Source organism: Bos grunniens, chromosome 10 (genome assembly GCF_055505025.1).
Source record: "Bos grunniens cultivar Pamir isolate PY7600 chromosome 10, Bosgru_T2T1.0, whole genome shotgun sequence".
NCBI lineage: Eukaryota > Metazoa > Chordata > Mammalia > Artiodactyla > Bovidae > Bos > Bos grunniens.
Window position 1 is genome coordinate 100,994,554 of NC_141174.1, and position 20,351 is coordinate 101,014,904.

The following is a 20,351-nucleotide window of genomic DNA, read 5'->3' on the forward strand; positions in this document are numbered from 1 at the left end:
CAGGGTAGTTTATCTGCGTGTTTTTGTTTTTTTTTTTCCTCAATCAAAAATACTATACTCTATTTTTAAAGCTGTTTTTAGAGAGGCAACTTGTGTTTTTTATTGAGCAGCACTGCATTTATATTTTCTTTTTATATATATTTTTTCTGCTTTGAGTTTTTGCTGTTGTTTTTCTACCTTCTTTAGTTATAGTTAGTTTTTATTCACCATCTTTCTTGTATTACGATTTTTACTGTTTGGCTGCATCAACAGGGTTGTTTTTGTTTTTTTTTTTTAATTTCTAAGTCAATATTTACATTTATTTTTCCTACTTGATTGACTCTTTTATGTGTGTGAAATAGCCTTCTTTGCTGTTAGTATTACTGCATGGGACTTCTTTTGGTCATCATTTGCCTGGTATAATATACTCACTGTCAGTACATTTCAAACTTTACCAACATTCTGGCCTCTAGAAATTCCTAAGAAAAATTGTCATTTGTTAGTAACAGTTCTCATTGTCAGCACAATTATAAGTTTATTGCAGGTCGGGGGCTTGTTTGTGTTTTTTTATATGTTCAAGATTTCATTTATATCATTGGATTTGGGACCAACTGTCTACCACTGTAACTTAGTCTATTCTTGTTTCTTTTTGTTATAAAAATGGCCATATTTTTCATAGCCTTAAGTGGTTATATTTATTCAGTGAATATAAACTAAAAGAAGGTGTCATGTCTTGTTTAAGAAAGAAAGAAAACTTTTTAATTTTGCTGTTTGGTGTTTCTTTATTATGATCAGAAGGAGAAGCTAAAAAATGGAGAAAACTGTGGATCAGATACTCATAAATTAGTTCACATACAGTATAGAGAAGAAAAGATGTCTGCCAAATACTTTGTCCACCATGAAGCATCTTATAACACTATCTTTGCCCTACCTGCTAACAACTCTGGTTTAGGGTCTAGATACAGGATATAACTCAGATGATATAACTATTGCACTTGATTCAAATCTCAGAAGTTCCAAGAGGGTACATGACGCAATCAGTGCTACCACTTTCTTTTGTATTCTTTCCAATAGGTTATTTACTGACAAGTGTATACACTGGGGGGAGAGGGGCCCCAAAAGATGGAGCTATAAGGAAAATTGAGGTGTGGTTTAATAATCTCTAGAAAATAGCCATTGAGAAATAGTTTTTAAAATCCCATGCAGAGTACTCTTATAACTCATTAATAAAGAGACAACCCAACTTACAGATGGGCTGAAGATTTGAATACACATTTCACCAGAAAAATACATAGGAATGGCAAATAAGCACATGAAAATGGGCTCAACATCATTGGTCATTAAGGAAGTCAAGTTAAAACCACAACGCTGTATCACTCTATACTCACTAGGATGGCTGTAGTCATGAAGAAAACAATAAGCACTGGCAAGGAGGTGGATCAATAGAAGCTGTCATACGCTGCTGATGGGAATGTAAAATGGTTCAGCCACTTGGAAGTTTGGCAGTTACCTGAAGCATTAAACGTACAGTTACCATATAACCCAGCAGTTCCACTTCTAGCTGTCTAAGAGAAATGAGCACATTTGCCCACACAGAGACTTTAGTTTGAATATTCATGGCAGCATTACTCACAGTAGCCCAAAAGTAGAAAAAGGCAAAAGTGTATCAACTGGTGGATCAATAAATAGAATGTATACTATTACAATGTAATACTATTCGGCAATTAAAAGGAACAAATTGTTGACACACGCTGTAACAGAGGTGAACCACGAAAGCATTATACCCAGTAAAAGTAGCTAGACATGTAAGTCCATATAGTCCATTTACAATAAATATACAGAAAAGACAAGTTTACAAAGTAGAGCCATAGTTACTTGGAGCTGTGAGTGGGAATGGGGATTACCTATAAATGAGCACAAAGGATCTTTTTAGAATGATGAAAATGGTCTAAAACTGAAGTATGGTGATTCTTGGTAAGTTGATTCAAAGTCATTGAGTTGTACACTTAAAGTGGATTGTCTTAAAGGCATTTTAAATCCAACATACCCAAAGCATAATTAAGGATGATCTCCTCCTAAGTCCTCCTTGGGACTCCCACATCCTCCCAATCCTCATTCTCTTTTAGTATTATCTGTCTCTATGAATGGCACCAGCATTATTTAGCTGTGTGAGCTGAGAAACAGAAGAGTAGTTTGTGACCCCAGATCTCTTCTTCCACTCACTGTATCCAGTCTGTCTTGCAGTCCTTCAGATTGACCTCTGTCTCCACTGCTTTGATCTACAACAGTGCTTCCCTGGGTGTAAAGGACCATCATCTCCCACTTACCTTAATATATAGTCTGCAAGTCGATCTCTTCTGTTTCCCGCCTACTTAGACCATTTAAAACTTGAGTTTAAACAATCAGAATACATGCACCTTTTTCCTTTAGCATTACTAGTATTGGTTATGTAGGGGCGTGGGTGCCATCTGAGAATCACACTGAAATTCAACAAAATCATTAAGTTCCTTTTTTTAACCATCTGTTCTGCTCTTCACACTGTAATTCTTTGATATCCTAGAGCAAACCATGTGCCTCTCATCCCAGCTCCTTTGCATATGGTCTCTATTTCCCTAAATCTTTGCACATGGTCTCTGTTTCCTTCATCCTCTGTCATATCCCATTTCCTAGATCTCCTGTTTATATTTTAGATCTCAGTCCAAACAATACTTCCTAAGAGAGTGCTTCCCCGGACTCCCACAATGTCTGATGTCCTTCTGTTATATATCTTTATAAGCACCCTGTGAGTACTTGTCAAAGTTTTTAACTTTATTGTCGTTTCTTTCATTATTTGATAGTATCCCTGACTAGACTAAATCTTGAAGAGTGCATTGAACAATGCCTGGTTCCGTCAGTGCTGTATTCTCCAGCCCTATTGCAAGTTACTAACATTGCACATACTCAAGAATTGCTTTTATGTTGACATCTTCAGTGATGTTAGTGTCAGATCTTTGTGGATTTAGTGCTCATTGATTCATTTTTTTCTCTTCAGTGACTTTGTATTCTCTACTTTAGATGATTTTGTTGAATTTTATAGTGCCACTTTCCCGTGGTACTGTTTTTTCTTGTTTCTGAATTATTGGGACTACCTCTCCTTGTTTATTGATGGAAATAGTATATGTAAATTATTTTTAAGTCCCATTTTAAATGGTCTAGGAAAGCTTTATGTTTAAAGAAATTCCAGTGGAAGCCACTTGGTAATATAGTTTTCCATTATTATGTCACACTTTTTAATGTGTGATTTTTAATTTTGCCTATAATTTTCCTAGAGGAGGCACACTGGTAATTGTTTCTATAAAAGATGATTGATAGATTATTTTATTTCTTTGATTCTGTGGTGATATTTTTCAAAATGACTGCTTTGTATTGGATATAATCTGTCTTGAAATGACTGCTTTTACTGGATATAATCTTGCCCTTTCACTTTACATAACAGATGGTGGTTACATTAGAAAAGGTTTTGGTTTTATTCATATTAGAACCTAAGAGCTTATCTGTTGGTTTCATGTGACTTTTATTAGCAGATGTATATGGAAATATATATGTGTGTATAAATATACTTACATAGAAGGCATTTATAAGCTTAGGTAGTAACTGTTATATTTGCAGCTCTATTAAATACCAGAACCATGTGACCTTGCGGAAAAGACAGTTATTTGTTCTAGTTGGGTTATGTCCCTGATAGTGATGTGAGCACAGCTGGTGGAGGATGGTGTTTCTGTGAGTCTCAGAAAATCCTTTGTCTTGTGCGGCTCTATTGCTCGAGGGACACACTTCACTTTCCTTTTACCGAAATAGTCAACTGACAACCCTGCTGGAGGTTATGAAGTATGAAGTGCAGTTCCATGCTTTTGTAAACCTGTATTTATATATGCATTCAGAGCTTTAAAGCAAGAAAGAAGGAAAGCTGTGGGCTAAGAAAGCATGCACCATTTTTGTATGTACTGATGTTAACTCCATATTAACAGAGGTCATCTCAGAGCAAGCATGAAGCGGGCTCACATGAAGCTGAACGGCAGAATGAAGGTCAAGGAGTGGCAGAAATCAACATGGCAACCTCGGGTAGCGGTCAGGTAAATAAATTATTCTATTAATTTTTTTTCTAGTTAACTATTTAAATATTTAAAAAGAAATACTGAGTGAGATGATTCTCACAACAATCTGTAAATCTTATCTGTTTCCTTAGTCCTAAATGGATATCTCCAGAAGAATTCAGTACTAAAATGCTATGTCGTTTTTCTTTATTATATTTAACAATGATGCTTTCAAAATTTCCAAGTATATTTTATAGCTCTAAATTATGTGTCTCTGTTTTAGCCTAAAATGATTAATGTGAGTAGAGTTTCTTTGAAAAATAAATACTGAGCTGCATTTTGGTCATATGTGATTTGACCTAGTTATTATTGCATGCATCGAATAGATTTGCTCTTTCTCTGTGGCATTCTTTATAAGACATTTTTATGGTTTTTTTTAATCATAAAGAGTTAATATTCTCATCTTCAGTTGTATTTCAAGATTATATAAACCCAGCATTGAAATAAATGATTCTAATGCCCATTTAAAAAGTAAATACATACCCTAGTCATATTTACTATTATCATCTTTAGCAAAATTGTGGAAGATAATTTTTTTTTAAGGTAGAACATTATCTTGTTGTGCTGCCATCAGTTTTCCATTAGAGTTTGATTGGAATGCATCCTGATATGACAGTATTTTTCCTTGGAGTGTTCTGTATCCTCCACATTTTTTCAAGCAATATTTTATGTTTTAAATGAATGATTTTTTAAAATGTAGTTTCAACTAAGTTGATTTTAAGGAAATTTTCTTACTGTTGATAAAATATTCCTTTTGTGTCTATAGGTTACTTTTAATGATACTATTTATTTAGAAAGAACATGGTTCTATTAGTTCATTAAAATTTAAAGCTTAAAATGTCTCATACTTAATATTTAAATTTACCACGTTTAAACAAAAATATACTTCATTTTAATATTACTGGTCCACATTGTACTGGGTAATACTCTACAGATGGGTAAATTAGGGCAAAAGAAATTATATTTAAATAGTACATTCAGGTTCTTTGTCTATTATTTAGGGAATTCTTTGGGACTATCATGTGGGACTACATATCTACACATATGTAGAAAGAAGTTCTGTCTTGACAAAAACATTTTTTTTTTTTTTTTTGCTTTAGGGTTAAGACCCACTATTAATGCTTTGGGTCATATTTCAATTATTATGTCCTTCAAAGCCTCACCTAGCCAATAAGCTGGATATTTTTTTTTTTTTTTTGAATTCTTGTCACTTCTTACATCAAAATTTAACTCTAAATATATTAGATTTAATGTCAAAAATGAAAACTTTAAAAAACAATTTACTCATTAGCCTGTGTCGTGTCTTAGTCGCGGCACGTGAGACCTTTGCTGCGCCGTGCGGGATCTTCTGTTGCTGTGCTGGCCCAGTAGCTGTGGCCCTCGGGCTTAGTTGCCTTGCAGCACGTGGGACCTTAGTTCCCAGACCAGGGGTCAAACTCACATCCCGTGCATTAGAAGGCAGATTCTTAAATCACTGAACCACCAGGGAAGTCCCCCAAATGAAAACTATTAAAAATATTAAAAGGTAAGAAAATGGGGATAGAATTTTTATAATCATGAAGTGAGTAGGAAACCATAAAAGAACGGTAGCTTTCATCTAAAAATGTAAGACTTTAGTGTGCCATAAAATCATAACAAACTTAGAAGACAAAAACCAAGATCACAAATGACACTACAGCGACTCCCAGATCCTAATGTAGATAAGTGGTGTCTGTGAAACTGTGATTTAGTTATGCCAAAATCCCTTTATCTGTCTTAATAGGATTGACACATGACAGACTCTTGGGGTTTGTTCTTTAGTTATTTGCTCCAGAGACAAAAACAATTAACACTAACAAAAATGAAAATACTCTCTCTGACTTTCTCGGGATCTCAGTAAGATGATCCATCAAAGCTCCTACCCTAGTGCCCTTCTCTCTACCGCTGTGTGGAAGGAAGCTCACTGTACCTCACCTGCCTTCCTGCCCACAGCCACTCTGCCAGGATGATCTTTCACAAGTAAATCACCCTCTTGTATATATTTGAAATTTTAGCTACTTTAGCGACTAAACCACCACCATATTTGAAATTTTCCATAATAGGTTTAAAAACATTTTATTGGCAGTGGAAAAGGTTCTCCTGCCATTTCATCCCTTTCCCACTCTTGTTTGAACTTCATCACTGCTTACTGGTTGTATCACTAGAGATCTGGTTCTAAACATTAAATGGAAAAGCTAAGAATCGATTCATAAATGAATTACACATAAAGTTATATACTAAGCAAGTAGGGATCTAGCTCATATAATTTATTTCTAGCTAAAATTTCAAATATATACAGAGGCAAACAGAGTAATATAGTAATCTCCATGTACCCTCTATACTTTGTCCTCTGATTTTATTTTTGGAAAAGATCCCAGACATCATAATTTTTTCTTAAATATTTCACTGTATATTTCCAGAATATAACATTTTTTTAATTGAAATGTGGTTGATTCATAATATTGTTAGTTTCAGGTATACAGCAGAGTGATTCAGTTATATTGTATTTTTCCAATTCTTTTTCATTTTAGGTTATTACAAGATATTGAATATAATTCCCTAGGGCTTCCCAGGTGGTGCTAGTGGTAAAGAACTTGCCTGCCAGTGCAAGAGACGTTAGAGACGCAGGTTTGATCCCTGGGTTGGGACAATCCCCTGGAGAAGGGTGTGGCAACCCACTTTAGTGTTGTTGCCTAAAGAATACCATGGACAGAGGAGCCCGGCAGGCTATGGTCCATAGGGTCGCAAAGAGTTGGACATGACTGAAGTGACTTAGCATGCACACATGCACATACTATAAAGTAAATCCTTGTTGTTTATTTTATATATATCAAAGTGTATATATCTGTTAATCCCATACTCCTAATTTATCCCTCCTCCCATTTCCCCTATGATAACCATAAGTTTGTTTTCTGTGTCTAAGAATACTTTCTTTTAAATTGAAATACAATTGATTTACATTATTATGTTAGTTTTAGCTCTACAGCAAAGTGATTCAGTAATATATACATATTTTTTGGATTATTTGTATTTGTTAATCCCATACCTTTAATTTGTCCTTCCCTGTCCCCTGTGGTAACCATAAGTTTGTTTTCTGTGTCTGTGAGTCCGTTTCTGTTTTGTACATAGATATATTTGTATTATTTTTTAGATTCCACATATAAGTGATATCATATAATATCTGTCTTTATCTGACTTCCCTCACTTAGTATGACATTCTCTAGCTCCATCCATGTTGTTGCAAGTGGCAATATTTCATTCTTTTTTGTGACTTCTTAGACCACTGTATCTTCTTAAACCATCATCTATTGATGGGTACTTGGGTTCTTTCCGTGTCTTGGTTATTGTACATATGTTGCTGTGAACATTGGGGTGCATTTATCTTTTCAGATTAGAGTTTTCATCTTTTTTGGATTTATGCCCAGGAGTGAGGTTGCTGGATCATGTGGTAACTCTATTTTTAGTTTTTTAAGAAACCTCCATACTGTTTTTCATTGTGCCTGTACCAGTTTATATTCCCACTAACAGTGTAGGAGGGTGTCCTTTTCTCCACATTCTCTGCAGACTTTTTGTTTTGATGGTGGCCATTTTTAATTTGAATTTCTCAGTAATCAGTGATGTTGAGCGTCTTTTCATGATTTGTTGGCTATCTGTATGTCTTTTTTGAAGGAATGTCTGTTTAGGTCTTCTGTCCATCCTTTGATTTTGTTGTTTTTATTTATTTATTTGTTTTTGATACTGAGTTGTATGAGCTGTTTGTACATTTTGGATATTGACTGTCAGTCACATCACTTGCAAATATTTTCTCCCAGTCTGTGAGCTGTGTTTCTGTTTTGTTGATAGTTTTCTTTACGGTAAAAAATCTTTTAAGTTTGACTAGGTCCCATTTGTTTATTTTTGCTTTTATTTGTTTTCCCTTGGGAGACTGATCTAAGAAAATACTGCTATAATTTGAGACTATGAGACTATTTTGCCTATGTTTTCTTCCAGAAGTTTTATGGTTAAATGTCTTATATATAGGTCTGTAAAACAATTTGAGAGGGGTTTTTTTGGCTTGTTTGTTTATGGTGTGAGGGTGTGTTCTAACATCATTGATTTACAGGTAGCTGTCCTGCTTTCCTAGTGTCACTTGCTGAAAAGACCTTCTTTTCTCCATTGTGTGTTCTTACCTCCTTTGTCAAGGATTAACTGACTGTAGGTATGTGGGTTTAGTTCTGGGCTCTTTATGCTGCACTTTTGGTCTGTCATGTTTTTGTACAAGTACCATGCTGTTTTGATTACTGTGGCTTAGTAGTATTGTCTGAAGTCCCAAAGCAGTCTGCAGATTTAATGCAATTCCTGTCAAAATGCCTATGACATTTTTCACAGAACTAGAACAAATAATACTAAAATTTATATGGAACCACAAAAGGCCCAGAATTGCTAAAGCAATCCTGTGGACAGAGGACACCTATAGCATACATAACTATTGTGCCATTATTACGCTCCCAAGGAAACTAACAGTAATTCCTCGGTAGCATCAGATAACTAGTCAGTATTCAAATTTGCAGTTGTTTCATAAATGTCATAATTTTTAAATTTATTTGATACAAGGGCCAGATTTAAAGTTCATGCACAGAGATTGGTTAATGTGTCTTTGAAGTGTCTTTTAATCTATAGGTTTCTTTGTCTCTTAGATTTTTGCTATATATTTGTTGAATAACCAAAGTTATTTGTCTTCTCAAGTTTTCCATAGTCTGAATTTTGCTAGGAACATCTGCATGGTGAGGTTTGACCTCTCTGTTTGTCTTCTGTATTCCCTGTAAATTGGTATTTGGGTCTAGAGATGTGATCAGATTTGGTCTCAGGCCCTGATTCTATGGCCGAGACTTTCACAGGTAGCATAGTGGTCTTCCACCAGGAAGCACGTAACGTCTGGTGGGCTCTCTTTTTGTGATATTAACAGCATTTATACTTAATGTCTAGGTTCACTAATTCACTAAGGGTTATAGAATTAGCTGTAGGACTTTAATAAAGAGAAACTTCTCCTTATCTACTGTTGGACCACTTCCATGTACCATCTGTATGAAAAAAGGCAAGGTGAGGAGGGTGCTTGCTTCTTTTGCTTCTTCCCCCTCTTACACAGTTTCACAGTGAGTTGGAGACTGTTGCTACCTCTATGAAGAACTTTTTAGAGTCACTTTGTTTCGTTTTCTCAGAAAAATACGACTTCTGAGTCACTTCCTAAAGTGAGCATGATAGAAGAGAGGTTTGTACTCAGCAGATGTAGTTGAAATTGACCGTGTCCCAGCTGTGCTGATTGAGCTGCCAGGCATAGTCCTTCTTGGGCCCCTCGGCACACATTTGAGTGCCAGTGATGGCAGCGGGTATTGAAGGGTGGATAGAGGAGGACCAGTAAATAGAGAGGTGCTTGATTCTAATGTGTGCGAAAAGGAGGTGCAGGTCAGAAGCAACAGTTAAAACCAGACATGGAACAACAGACTGGTTCAAAATCTGGAAAGGAGTACATCAAGGCTGTATATTGTCACCCTGCTTATTTAACTTATATGCAGAGTACATCATGTGAAATCCCAGGCTAGAAGACTCACAAGCTGGAATCAAGATTGTTGGAAGGAATATCAGCAACCTCAGATATGCAAATGATACCACTCTAGTGGCAAAAAGTGAAGAGGAACTAAAGAACCGCTTGATGAGAGTGAAAGAGGAGAGTGAAAAAGCTGGCTTAAAATTCAACATTCAAAAAATAAAGATCATGGCATCCTGTCTTGTCATTTCATGGCAAATAGATGGGGGGAAAGTGGAAACAGTGGCAGATGTTATTTTCTTGGGCTCCAAAATCACTGTGGATGGTGACTGCAGCCATGAAATTAAAAGACACTTGCTCCTTGGAAGAAAAGCTATGACCAACCTAGACAGCATATTAAAAAGCAGAGCCATCACTTTGCCAACAAAGGTCCATCTAGTCAAAGCTATGGTTTTTCTAGTAGTCATGTATGGATGTGAGAGTTGGACCGTAAAGAAGGCTGAGCACTGAAGAATTGATGCTTTTGAACTGTGGTGTTGGAGAGGACTCTTGAGAGTCCTGTGGACTACAGGGAGATCAAACCAGTCAATCATAAATGAAATCAACCCTGAATATTCATTGGAAGAACTGATCCGGAAGCTCTAATACTTTGGCCACCTGATGCAAAGAGGCGAGTCATTGAAAAAGACCCTGATGCTGGGAAAGATTGAGGGCAAGAGGAGAAGGGGGCGAAGGAGGATGAGATGTTGGATGGCATCACCAACTCAAAGGACATGAGTTTGAGTAAACTCCAGGAGATAGTGAAGTACAGGGAAGCCTGGCATGCTGCAGTCCATGGGTCACAAAGAGTCAGACGTGACTTAGCCACTGAACAACAATAACCATTTTTTACAGGTTACTGCTTCTCTGGTCCCTCTGAAGGATGTTGGTGCAGACTTAATCATAATAAAAAGGCCCAGGAAAGATTCTCAGGACTCGAGTTCTGGCTTACAGGTAGTATGGGTATGGGAATGTTCTCTTGGAATTTCCTTATAATAAATCCATCTGGGTTTCTAGCCAGAGAGTTTGGGAGAGCAGAGTGGAGAGTGTCCCAAAATCAAGGATCTGTTTAGAAAGATACTAAGTCTGAAGCTTAAAGGTGATTTGATGTCTACACGGAAATGAATGTCAGAACACGTTTCAACGTAGACATGGGTTTTTCCTTGCTTCATAATATAACCTCTTGTTTCTCTTCTGTTTCAAACAATATCTGTTTCAAACAATAGTTATCTATTGCTGCCTGACAAATTTAGCAGCTTAAATCGGCAACCATTTATTGTCTCTGTAGGTCAGGAATCCTGGTACAGCTTAGCTGAGTGCCTCTGGTTCAGGGACTCTCATAGGCTGCGGTCACCATGTTGGCTGGGGCCACAGTCATTTCAAGATTTGATGAGGGGAGGATCTGCTTCTAAACTCACCATATGACTGTTATCAGGCCTCAGGTCTCCAGCTGTTGGCTGGTAGTATCATTTCTTGCCACCAAGGCCTCTACAAAGAGCAGTTCATAGTGTAATATCTGGCATCCCTCAGAGAAGAACAAGAGAGGGTGTCCACGATGGGAAGCCACAGTCTTTGTAAACTTATCTTGAAAGTGACTTCTCATCGTATCTACAGCAGTCTGTTCACTAAAAGCCTTTTACTAAATCTAGCCCACACTTAAACACAGGGCTAGTTCATAAGGTGGTGAATTCTAGAAGACGAGGATCCTTACAGGTTGTGTTACATCCTCACTACCAGAAACAGTCCAAGTTTTAGATATCCTTAAAGCCAGTATGCTTGCTTCAGGATAAGGAGTCATTCATTACCTCCTATAGATCAAAAGCAGCCCTTTGCCAAAATTTCCTTAAAAGCCTCCCACCTGCTTTCTTTATTTTGAGTCTTGGTCCCTCAACTCCATCTTCGTTAATGCGATTAGAAGAAGCTCTTAATCTCCAAGTCAGTCAGTCAGTTTCTCTCTCTCTCTCTCTCTCTCTCTATCTCTCTGTCTCTCTCTCACACACACACACACATTCTTTCTGACCTGCGCTTATAGCCTCTGCCTCATCTGAGCTGCCATGTAGCTAACCTTCCTCTTTTTTAACTAAACACCTCTTTGTCGTTCAAAATTAGACAACACTTTCCCGAACTGAGTACACGCCATTCCTATGCGCACACCTGGGCTCTGTCAAAGCACTGTGCATTTACATGTTGAGCAACCTGTCTAGACTCGTTATGCAATGAGGGTGTGGATGTTTTATTCACTTATGTTCCTAGAGACTAGCATTGCACCAAGAAAGGACAGAAATGGTATGGACGTAACAGAAGCAGAAGATACTAAGAATAGGTGGCAAAAATACACAGAAGAACTATACAAAAAAGATCTTCCTGACCCAGATAACCACAATGGTGTGATCACTCACCTAGAGCCAGACATCCTGGAATGAGAAGTCAAGTGGACCTTAGGAAACATCACTACGAACAAAGCTAGTGGAGGTGATGGAATTCCAGTTGAGCTATTTCAAATCCTAAAAGATGATGCTGTGAAAGTGCTACACTCAATATGCAAGCAAATTTGGAAAACTCAGCAGTGGCCAAACAGGACTGGAAAAGTTCAGTTTTCATTTCAATCCCTAAGAAAGACAATGCCAAAGAATGCTCAAACTACCGCACAACTGTACTCATCTCACATGCTAGCAAAGTAATGGTCAAAATTCTCCAAGCCAGTCTTCAACAGGACATGAACCGTGAACTTCCACATGTTCAAGCTGGATTTAGAAAAGGCAGGGGAACCAGAGATCAAATTGCCAACATCCATTCCATCATCGAAAAAGCAAGAGAGTTCCAGAAAAACATCTACTTCTGCTTTATTGACCACACCAAAGCCTTTGACTGTGTGGGTCACAACAAACTGTGGAAAATTCTGAAAGATGGGAATACCAGACCACCTTACCTGCCTCCTGAGAAATCTGTATATAGGTCAAGAAGCAACAGTTAGAACTGGACGTGGAACAACAGACTGGTTCAAAATCAGGAAAGGAGTACGTCAAGGCTGTATATTGTCACCCTGCTTATTTAACTTATATGCAGAGTACATCATGAGAAATGCTGGGCTGGATAAAGCACAAGCTGGAATCAAGATTGCTGGGAGAAATATCAATAACCTCAGATATGCAGCTGACACCACCCTTACGGCAGAAAGCGAAGAAGAACTAAAGAGCTTCTTGATGAAAGAGGAAAGTGAAAAAGTTGGCTTAAAACTCCCAACATTCAGAAAACTAAGATCATGGCATCCGGTCCCATCACTTCATGGCAAAAAGATGGGGAAACAATGGAGACAGTGAGAGACTTTATTTTGGAGGGGTCCAAAATCATTGCAGATGTTGACTGCAGCCATGAAATTAAAAGACCCTTGCTCCTTGGAAGAAAAGCTATGACCAACCTAGACAGCATATTAAAAAGCAGAGACATTGCTTTGCCAGCAAACGTCCGTCTAGTCAAAGCTATGGTTTTTCCAGTGGTCATGTATGGATGTGAGAGTTGGACTATAAAGAAAGCAGAGCACTGAAGAATTGATGCTTTAGAACTGTGGTGTTGGAGAAGACTCTTGAGAGTCCCTTGGACTGCAAGGAAATCAAACCAGTCTATCCTAAAGGAAATCAGTCCTGAATATTCATTGGAAGGACTGATGCTGAAGCTGAAACTCCAATACTTCGGCCACCTGATGCGAAGAACTGACTCATTTGAAAAGACCCTGATGCTGGGAAAGATTGAGGGCAGGAGGAGAAGGGGACGACAGAGGATGAGATGGTTGGATGGCATCACTGAGAACGTGAGTTTGAGCCAGCTCTGGGAGTTGGTGATGGACATATAGGTCTGGCGTGCCACAGTCCACAGGGTTGCAGAGAGTCAGACATGATTGAGCAACTGAACTGAACTGAACTGAAGAAAGGAGCAGGAGCTCAGTAAATGTTTGTTGTTTGCATGCATGTGAACTGAAATACCGTTTCAGAAGCATACGGTAGCTGGTGACAGTGGAAGGAGATGTCTGTCTGTTCTGCCCCTTCTCCTGCCCAAAGGGTGCTACCCTGCTGCTTCTAATTGAGAAATAACCCTAGAAGATTAATCAACATAAAGCATCCAGACCTGCAGAAGGAGTGGAGTCCAGAAAGGCTAGCCTGTCTGGGACTCTGCTAGTTTCCTTAATCTAACCCTAGATTTCCCAGTGTGTGTATGAATAGGTAGGTCTTCATCCTTTTATCTGAGGAGACATAAAAAAGACCTCTCAACTTATGATTCTTAAAAATAAACTTTATTGAGTAAAGAGTAACATACAGTAAAATGTACCTATTTTAAATATACAGTTAAGTGAGTTTCACATTTAGAGTTTTTTCCTACAGTTATATTTATAAATGTATTTTTCTCTTAAAACTTTTTTTTAATAATAGCCATTCTGGCAGCTATGAGAATGGTATCTCGTTTCAATTTGTATTTCTGTAATAAATGGTGATATTGAGCATCTTTTCTTGTGCCTATATGTCTTCTTTGGAGAAATGTCTATTCAGGTCTTCTGCACATTTTTTGATTGGGTTTTTTGTTTTTTTGATATTGAGTCTTATAAGCTATTTAAATACTTTGGATTTTAATTCCTTGTTGCTCACATCATTTGCAAATATTTTCTCCCATTCTCTAGTTTGTCTTTTTGTTTTGTCTGTGGTTTCCATTGCCATGCAGCAGCTTTTAAGTTTAGTTGGGTTCCATTTGTTTATTTTTACTTTTATTTCTTTTGTCTTAGGAGACAGATCCAAAAAAATATTGCTACTATTTATGTCAAAGAGTGTTCTGCCTATATTATCTTCTAACTTGTTCCCCATATTAGTCCCTTTAGACATCTCAGTGCAGTTATTTATTTTTTCATGTCTTTGTCCAATAGAAGTTTCAAGCAGTCTTCTCTCTTCTCTCAGCTCCTGGAGAACTTGGAGTGTACCCAATTCAATTAGTTTTGTGCTAATTCAGAGCATTTCATTACTCAGTGGAGCTTTCTACCAACCAATTTATATTTAACTGAATGTGGTTTCATGCCTTTTGATTTGGGAAAGAATATTACTCTTAGAATTTCTTCAGTGTTTGGTACTTTGTCTTTTGCAACAGTTTTTTTTTTCCTTCAGTGTTTCTCTAAATTCTACTCAAGTTTATATATAAAAATACTCATTTTGAGCAGTTATAAATGTTCACACTTTAATGGTATATTTAGCTATTTACCCTAATGACAGTTCATTTGGAGTATCTTAACATGAAGCTAGCTACATATATCTATAATCTAAATTATACTGTCTATAATTTGCTTAATTTCTAGGGTTCAACTACACGAATAGATCATGAAACAGCCAGTGTTTTGAGTTCTAGTAGCACACATTCTGCTCCTCGAAGGCTGACGAGTCATCTGGGAACCAAGGTAATAGATTATAAAGTCTTGTTGCTAGAACTCTGAGTACTTTATTAAAACATTCTTCATTCTTCTTTTAAATTTAGCTAAAGAATTCTTTTGTTTCCATCATCACAGTCTCTTAAAGAAATGACAGCCAGTTCTCTGCAAGTATCCTAAGGTCCAGCCCAGAAGCTGGCTTGCTCCCCCAAGCCCTCCCCTCCCATTACTTTCTAACCCCTTCACTTCCCACCCCACTGCAAGATGACCGTCAGGAGTCCTCGCCAGCCTTCAGAACTCTTCTTGGGCTTTCCTTCTTTACAAAACGTTTTCTGATTTCCAGGGCCCTCTTGCCTACCCATGCAGTCTGTCTGCCTCCTTTGAATCAGTACATTTGGAGCACAGGGACTGTTTTTTAAACAGTATATTTTCCATTACGTCTAAATACTTCCTTGTTTTCATAGCATATTCTACATACTCTTTCTTTACTTTAGTAATGGCTCTGAGGAAAAGCATTACGTGACAAATGTTGATTTAAGAAACGAATTTTAGAGTAGCAGTGATATTATTAATATAAAGCTTAATCCTTTTAGTAACTCACAACGGTTACTGCTTAGGATACTACTTAGTATGCCAGTAACTGCTAAGAGTTGTACGTTTATTATCTCTTATTTCTTCAGAAACCCTTTGAATGTATTACTCTTGCCCCTCTTTTGAATGAGAATACTGAAGCCAAAAAGATGGTAATTAAATTAGAATTCCACCCCAATCTGTCCAACATCAATGAGTAGTTTTTACTATAAAGAAAACCTTTAATATTTAAGAGTTCTGTTACTTGAAAACTGGCAGCTTGAATACCATTTCCTTTTGGAGTGATTTATGCACGATGATATTAAGACCTGACTACATTTTTGAATGCCAGTTACTGTCCTATACATGTGTTACTTTATTTAATCTTCACAAAGAAAACCCTATTAGGTAAATTATTCCATTTTGCAACTGAGACAGCTGGACCCCAGAGAACTCAGATAACTTGGTTGTGTCACACAGCTCACTTGCAAATAGTGGAGTCAGAATTTGAAAGCCTTTTTTTTTTTTTTTCCCATTAGGAAGGCAATCCTGTACTGCCTTCCTAATAAAACTTACAAATCTATGAGTAGTGTGTATACACATTTAGAGTACAGTTTCTCAGCCTCAGCATTATTGGCTGGATAATTCCTCATTGCATTGTAGGGTGTTTAGCAGCATCCCTGGTCTTCACCCACTGAAGGCCCAAAGTGTTTCGTCCCAAAGTGTGATGGCCAAAAATTTCTCCAAGATATTGTCAGAAGAGTCTCAAGGTGGCTAAAGTTGCCCTGGTTTGGAACCGCTAGTTTATGGATATGATAGACAGATACAGATAAGATGCTCAACTTTTATGCAGTAGCTCTTGCTTTAAAAAATTGCTGTTGATCACAGGACAGGATGACTGGGTGCTGTTTCCTGTTTCTAGTCTGCTTCTGAGTCAGTTCTTAAGTTTACAGTAAGGGAGTGATGATGCTTACCAGCTGCTTCAAAAAAAAAATTGAATAAGAATAGTGACTTTGTATCCCTATATGATCAGGGCATTCTTTTTATGACAAGATACTTTTACATGTATAAGGGAGACATCATAATTTTAAGAATATTATAATCTGGTGAGGGTTAGCAATTGCTGAGAACTAGTACTTAGTAAATAGTAATTGCTAAAAAATATTTTCTCTTTATTGATTATGGTTGTAGATTTTAAAAAGTAAAATTTTTAATTGTGTAAAGAATTTTAGATAAACCACATTTCTTACTCTGTGTGTGTCAGTAGGTGTGTGTGTGTATGTGTGGTGGGTGGGGGAGATGTGAGAGAAAGAGAAATCAGTTGATTGTCTTTCGTTATAATAACGGACTATCACCCACTGATTCAGACAATAGCAGTTTAGGTATGCAAGAACCTATGTCTCCTTATGACTATATACTAGCACTACTAATATTTACTTATAAACAAGACGGTGATAATGATTATAGCATATGGATTTTGAAATAATGCTCATTACTTCATCCTAGAAAGAGATTTTTGTTTTTGTTTCTGTTTTTGTTTGAGTTACAATTAATATCCCCATTCATCACTTCATTGGTGTTGGCTTTTGGCTATTAAAGTCATAATTTTGTTTCTAAACTCATTTGGCCCACAGGTGGAAATGGTGTATTCATTGTTGTCAATGCTTGGTACTCATGATAAGGATGATATGTCGCGAACTTTGCTAGCTATGTCTAGCTCCCAAGACAGCTGTATATCCATGCGACAGTCTGGATGTCTTCCTCTCCTCATCCAGCTTTTACATGGCAATGACAAAGACTCTGTGTTGTTGGGAAATTCCCGGGGCAGTAAAGAGGCTCGGGCCAGGGCCAGTGCAGCACTCCACAACATCATTCACTCACAGCCTGATGACAAGAGAGGCAGGCGTGAAATCCGAGTCCTTCATCTTTTGGAACAGATACGAGCTTACTGTGAAACCTGTTGGGAGTGGCAGGAAGCCCATGAACAAGGCATGGACCAGGACAAAAATCCAAGTATGTTCCCTATGGTGCATGTGACAAAGCAAATGTAAAAGTTTTTGAAATGAAAAGTTTTTTAATTAGGATGGTGTCTTTATGAATCAGAGTGGGAAATTCATATTAGCTACCTACACTGCTCACATAGTTTAAAGCTTAATTTCTCTATTTCTCTAGGAAAAAAATTAGCACAGGAAAATGTTGTGTGTACTACAGTGCAACCAGAAAAGAACAGAAAATCAAAGTAGACTTAAGTAGTCATAGCATAGTTGATCTAGAAAGAACTTGAGCGATTATGTTCTCCTTCTCTCGAGATTAAGCTCCGGAAAGTGACTTTACATAAGTTCCTTCAGCTGTGAGTGACCAAGCCATTCTCTCTTATTCGCACATCACTTAGTGGATGCAGAGCTGTGTTATATCCATTATTTGATCCTTACAACAAGCTTGTGAAGTAGCAAGGGGAGAGATTACCATCTTCATTTTATAGATAAAGAGACTGAGGTTCAGAGAGGCTAAAAGACTTGCCTGTGGCTTCACAGATAGGTGGTGGGTGGTGGATCTAGGATCAGAGGCCAGACCTCCTGACTCTCAGCTCAGTGTTCTTCCCACTGCACCATCTGTCTTCAGGCCTTGGGGCCCCAGTTGCTGGGGTGATCAGCCACCCAGCTCTTTTCTCAGGGAGAAACCCTCTCCCCCAGGAGCAGGGATCATGGGAGTTGGGACCCTTGGGGAGATAACTTACTTCATTCCTATAGGAAGAACCAAAAGCAGTAAGTATAGAAGGTAAGAGCTCCTTTCACCTGAGAAGAACCCATACATAGACATACACACAACAAAGGACCATCGAATCAATATCTTGATTGGGGGAGCAGGAGAAAGACTGATGATGAGAACTTGATCTATAAAGATTTAGTAGATTTCTCTTAGGGTTAGGTATAAAGGTGAATTTATTAAAAATTAAAAATTTTTCAACAATAAGAATATAGCAGAAATGTCCTTTCTGTTTATCCTAGGGCTAGGGAGAATTAATAAGTTGCTTTCCTGGGAAAACATTATCTTTCTGGATTGTTTTCTTTCGCTGTCCACAATTATGTAATGACTTGTATTGTGTGCTCTTAATACCTGTTTTCAGAAAAGTTAAATAGAATAAATATTATTACTTCTGAAAAATAGATTGGTTTTTAAATTTTTATTTCAATTAACAGTTTTGAAACTTTATGCATAATATTAAATGTGCAAGTACATTTTTGTAGACACTTTCCCTTTAAATTTTTATTTACTATCTGGTATCTATATAATAAGCTTTCGCTACTAGAGTTGCACTAGGTTTCTCTATACATTTCTATACAGCCATGTGCCTTTCAGTTGAAAACAGAGATTATAAATAGTTTTATACCAAAATGTTTTTATTATTTCAAATAACCAATATAATTTTTAAGTTATTAATTGAATTATAGCATAAACCTACATGGGAGTTAGTCCAACAGACTTGGTCAAAGGCTGATGAGAGGTAAACATTTTTATGGAACCAAGAAAAGCGCTTTACCTATATTTTCCTTTCCGTGTGTGTAGTATCTTCATCTCTTCAGCAAATACTTGTTGATTCACTAAGCTACCATGCATGAGAAGTCTATCAGCAAACTGAGTATTTTTTAGTTATAATGAACATCACTACTTTGAGAAAACAAAGCATCATGGCTTATGTCCATTTTACTTTTCAGTGCCAGCTCCTGTTGAACATCAGATCTGCCCTGCTGTCTGTGTTCTAATGAAGCTTTCATTTGATGAAGAGCATAGACATGCCATGAATGAGCTTGGTAAGATAAAAATGTTTCTTAATGCCATAGAAGAATCCTGACGATTTTTCGTTATTGTTGAATTAGTGTATAAGGCCACTAACTTCTATTACCATATGCTTCCTCCTTGTAGCAAGTGACTCTGGTTTCCAGAGAAGACAATGTCCTAAGTGACAGAAACTGCTACCCTTTTATAACCTAACTTGGGTTTCTAAAATCTTAGCCAGGGATGGGCAAAAATAAATAAACGGGCCACTCTTGCCAATATTGTCAAGGTAGACCCTGGGTGACAGTTGGTGGGAGGGTAATTTGAATCGTTTTGAGATGTGATGATACGGAGCTTTGTAATTATTCTTGAACTCAGTCACTTCTGATGGACACAGGAAGGAATTATTATTAAGACTCATTTATCTTCATGGTTATCCGTAGTTTACTGGGTTTTCATGATAAGCAGCGTGGCTGGTATCTCTGAAACTCATTAATAATGGAAAAGCATTATCCTCTAATTTGTTAGAAAATATTCCATTAATTTTGGAAGGATTACTCTTAGGATGTGTTCTCACATACTCTGAACCTTATCACACCTGCCTCTGTGGCCCCCATTTTTCATGAGATGGTTTCTCTTTGACTTCTAGGTTCATTTTGCACGTGTGGTATTTATAAGTTGCGTCATGCTGAGCCATCTCCTGTGAACCCGGATCGCTTTCGTTGTGCCACAAGCGAGAAGCAGGCGCTGAGTCTGCATCTTAGTGTGGCTGTGCCCTTGCCTTTTGTGCTGTTTACGTTACCTTTCATTCCAGCCCCCGCTTTGTATCCCTGCCACCCTTGCCATTTTCATTCATCATTTATCTTACAAGTGACAAAGTCGTGAGTCGCTTAAATCACAGAGAACCTGA

General features: G+C 37.4%; 1 protein-coding gene across 28 annotated transcripts in view; it reads left to right on the forward strand.

Annotated features, from left to right (window-relative positions):
• Positions 1-20,351, forward strand: part of APC (APC regulator of Wnt signaling pathway) — a 351,744-nt gene that overhangs the window by 310,806 nt on the left and 20,587 nt on the right. For 19 of the 28 annotated variants that reach the window (XM_086323303.1, XM_086323316.1, XM_086323301.1 and 16 more), the window contains 4 exons: positions 3,987-4,091; positions 15,026-15,124; positions 17,299-17,677; positions 19,381-19,476. In XM_086323303.1, the coding sequence (XP_086179429.1) occupies positions 3,987-4,091; positions 15,026-15,124; positions 17,299-17,677; positions 19,381-19,476 (679 nt within the window). The remainder of the gene's footprint in view (positions 1-3,986; positions 4,092-15,025; positions 15,125-17,298; positions 17,678-19,380; positions 19,477-20,351) is intronic. The other 9 variants (XM_086323323.1, XM_086323325.1, XM_086323322.1 and 6 more) reach the window with 1 other exon arrangement.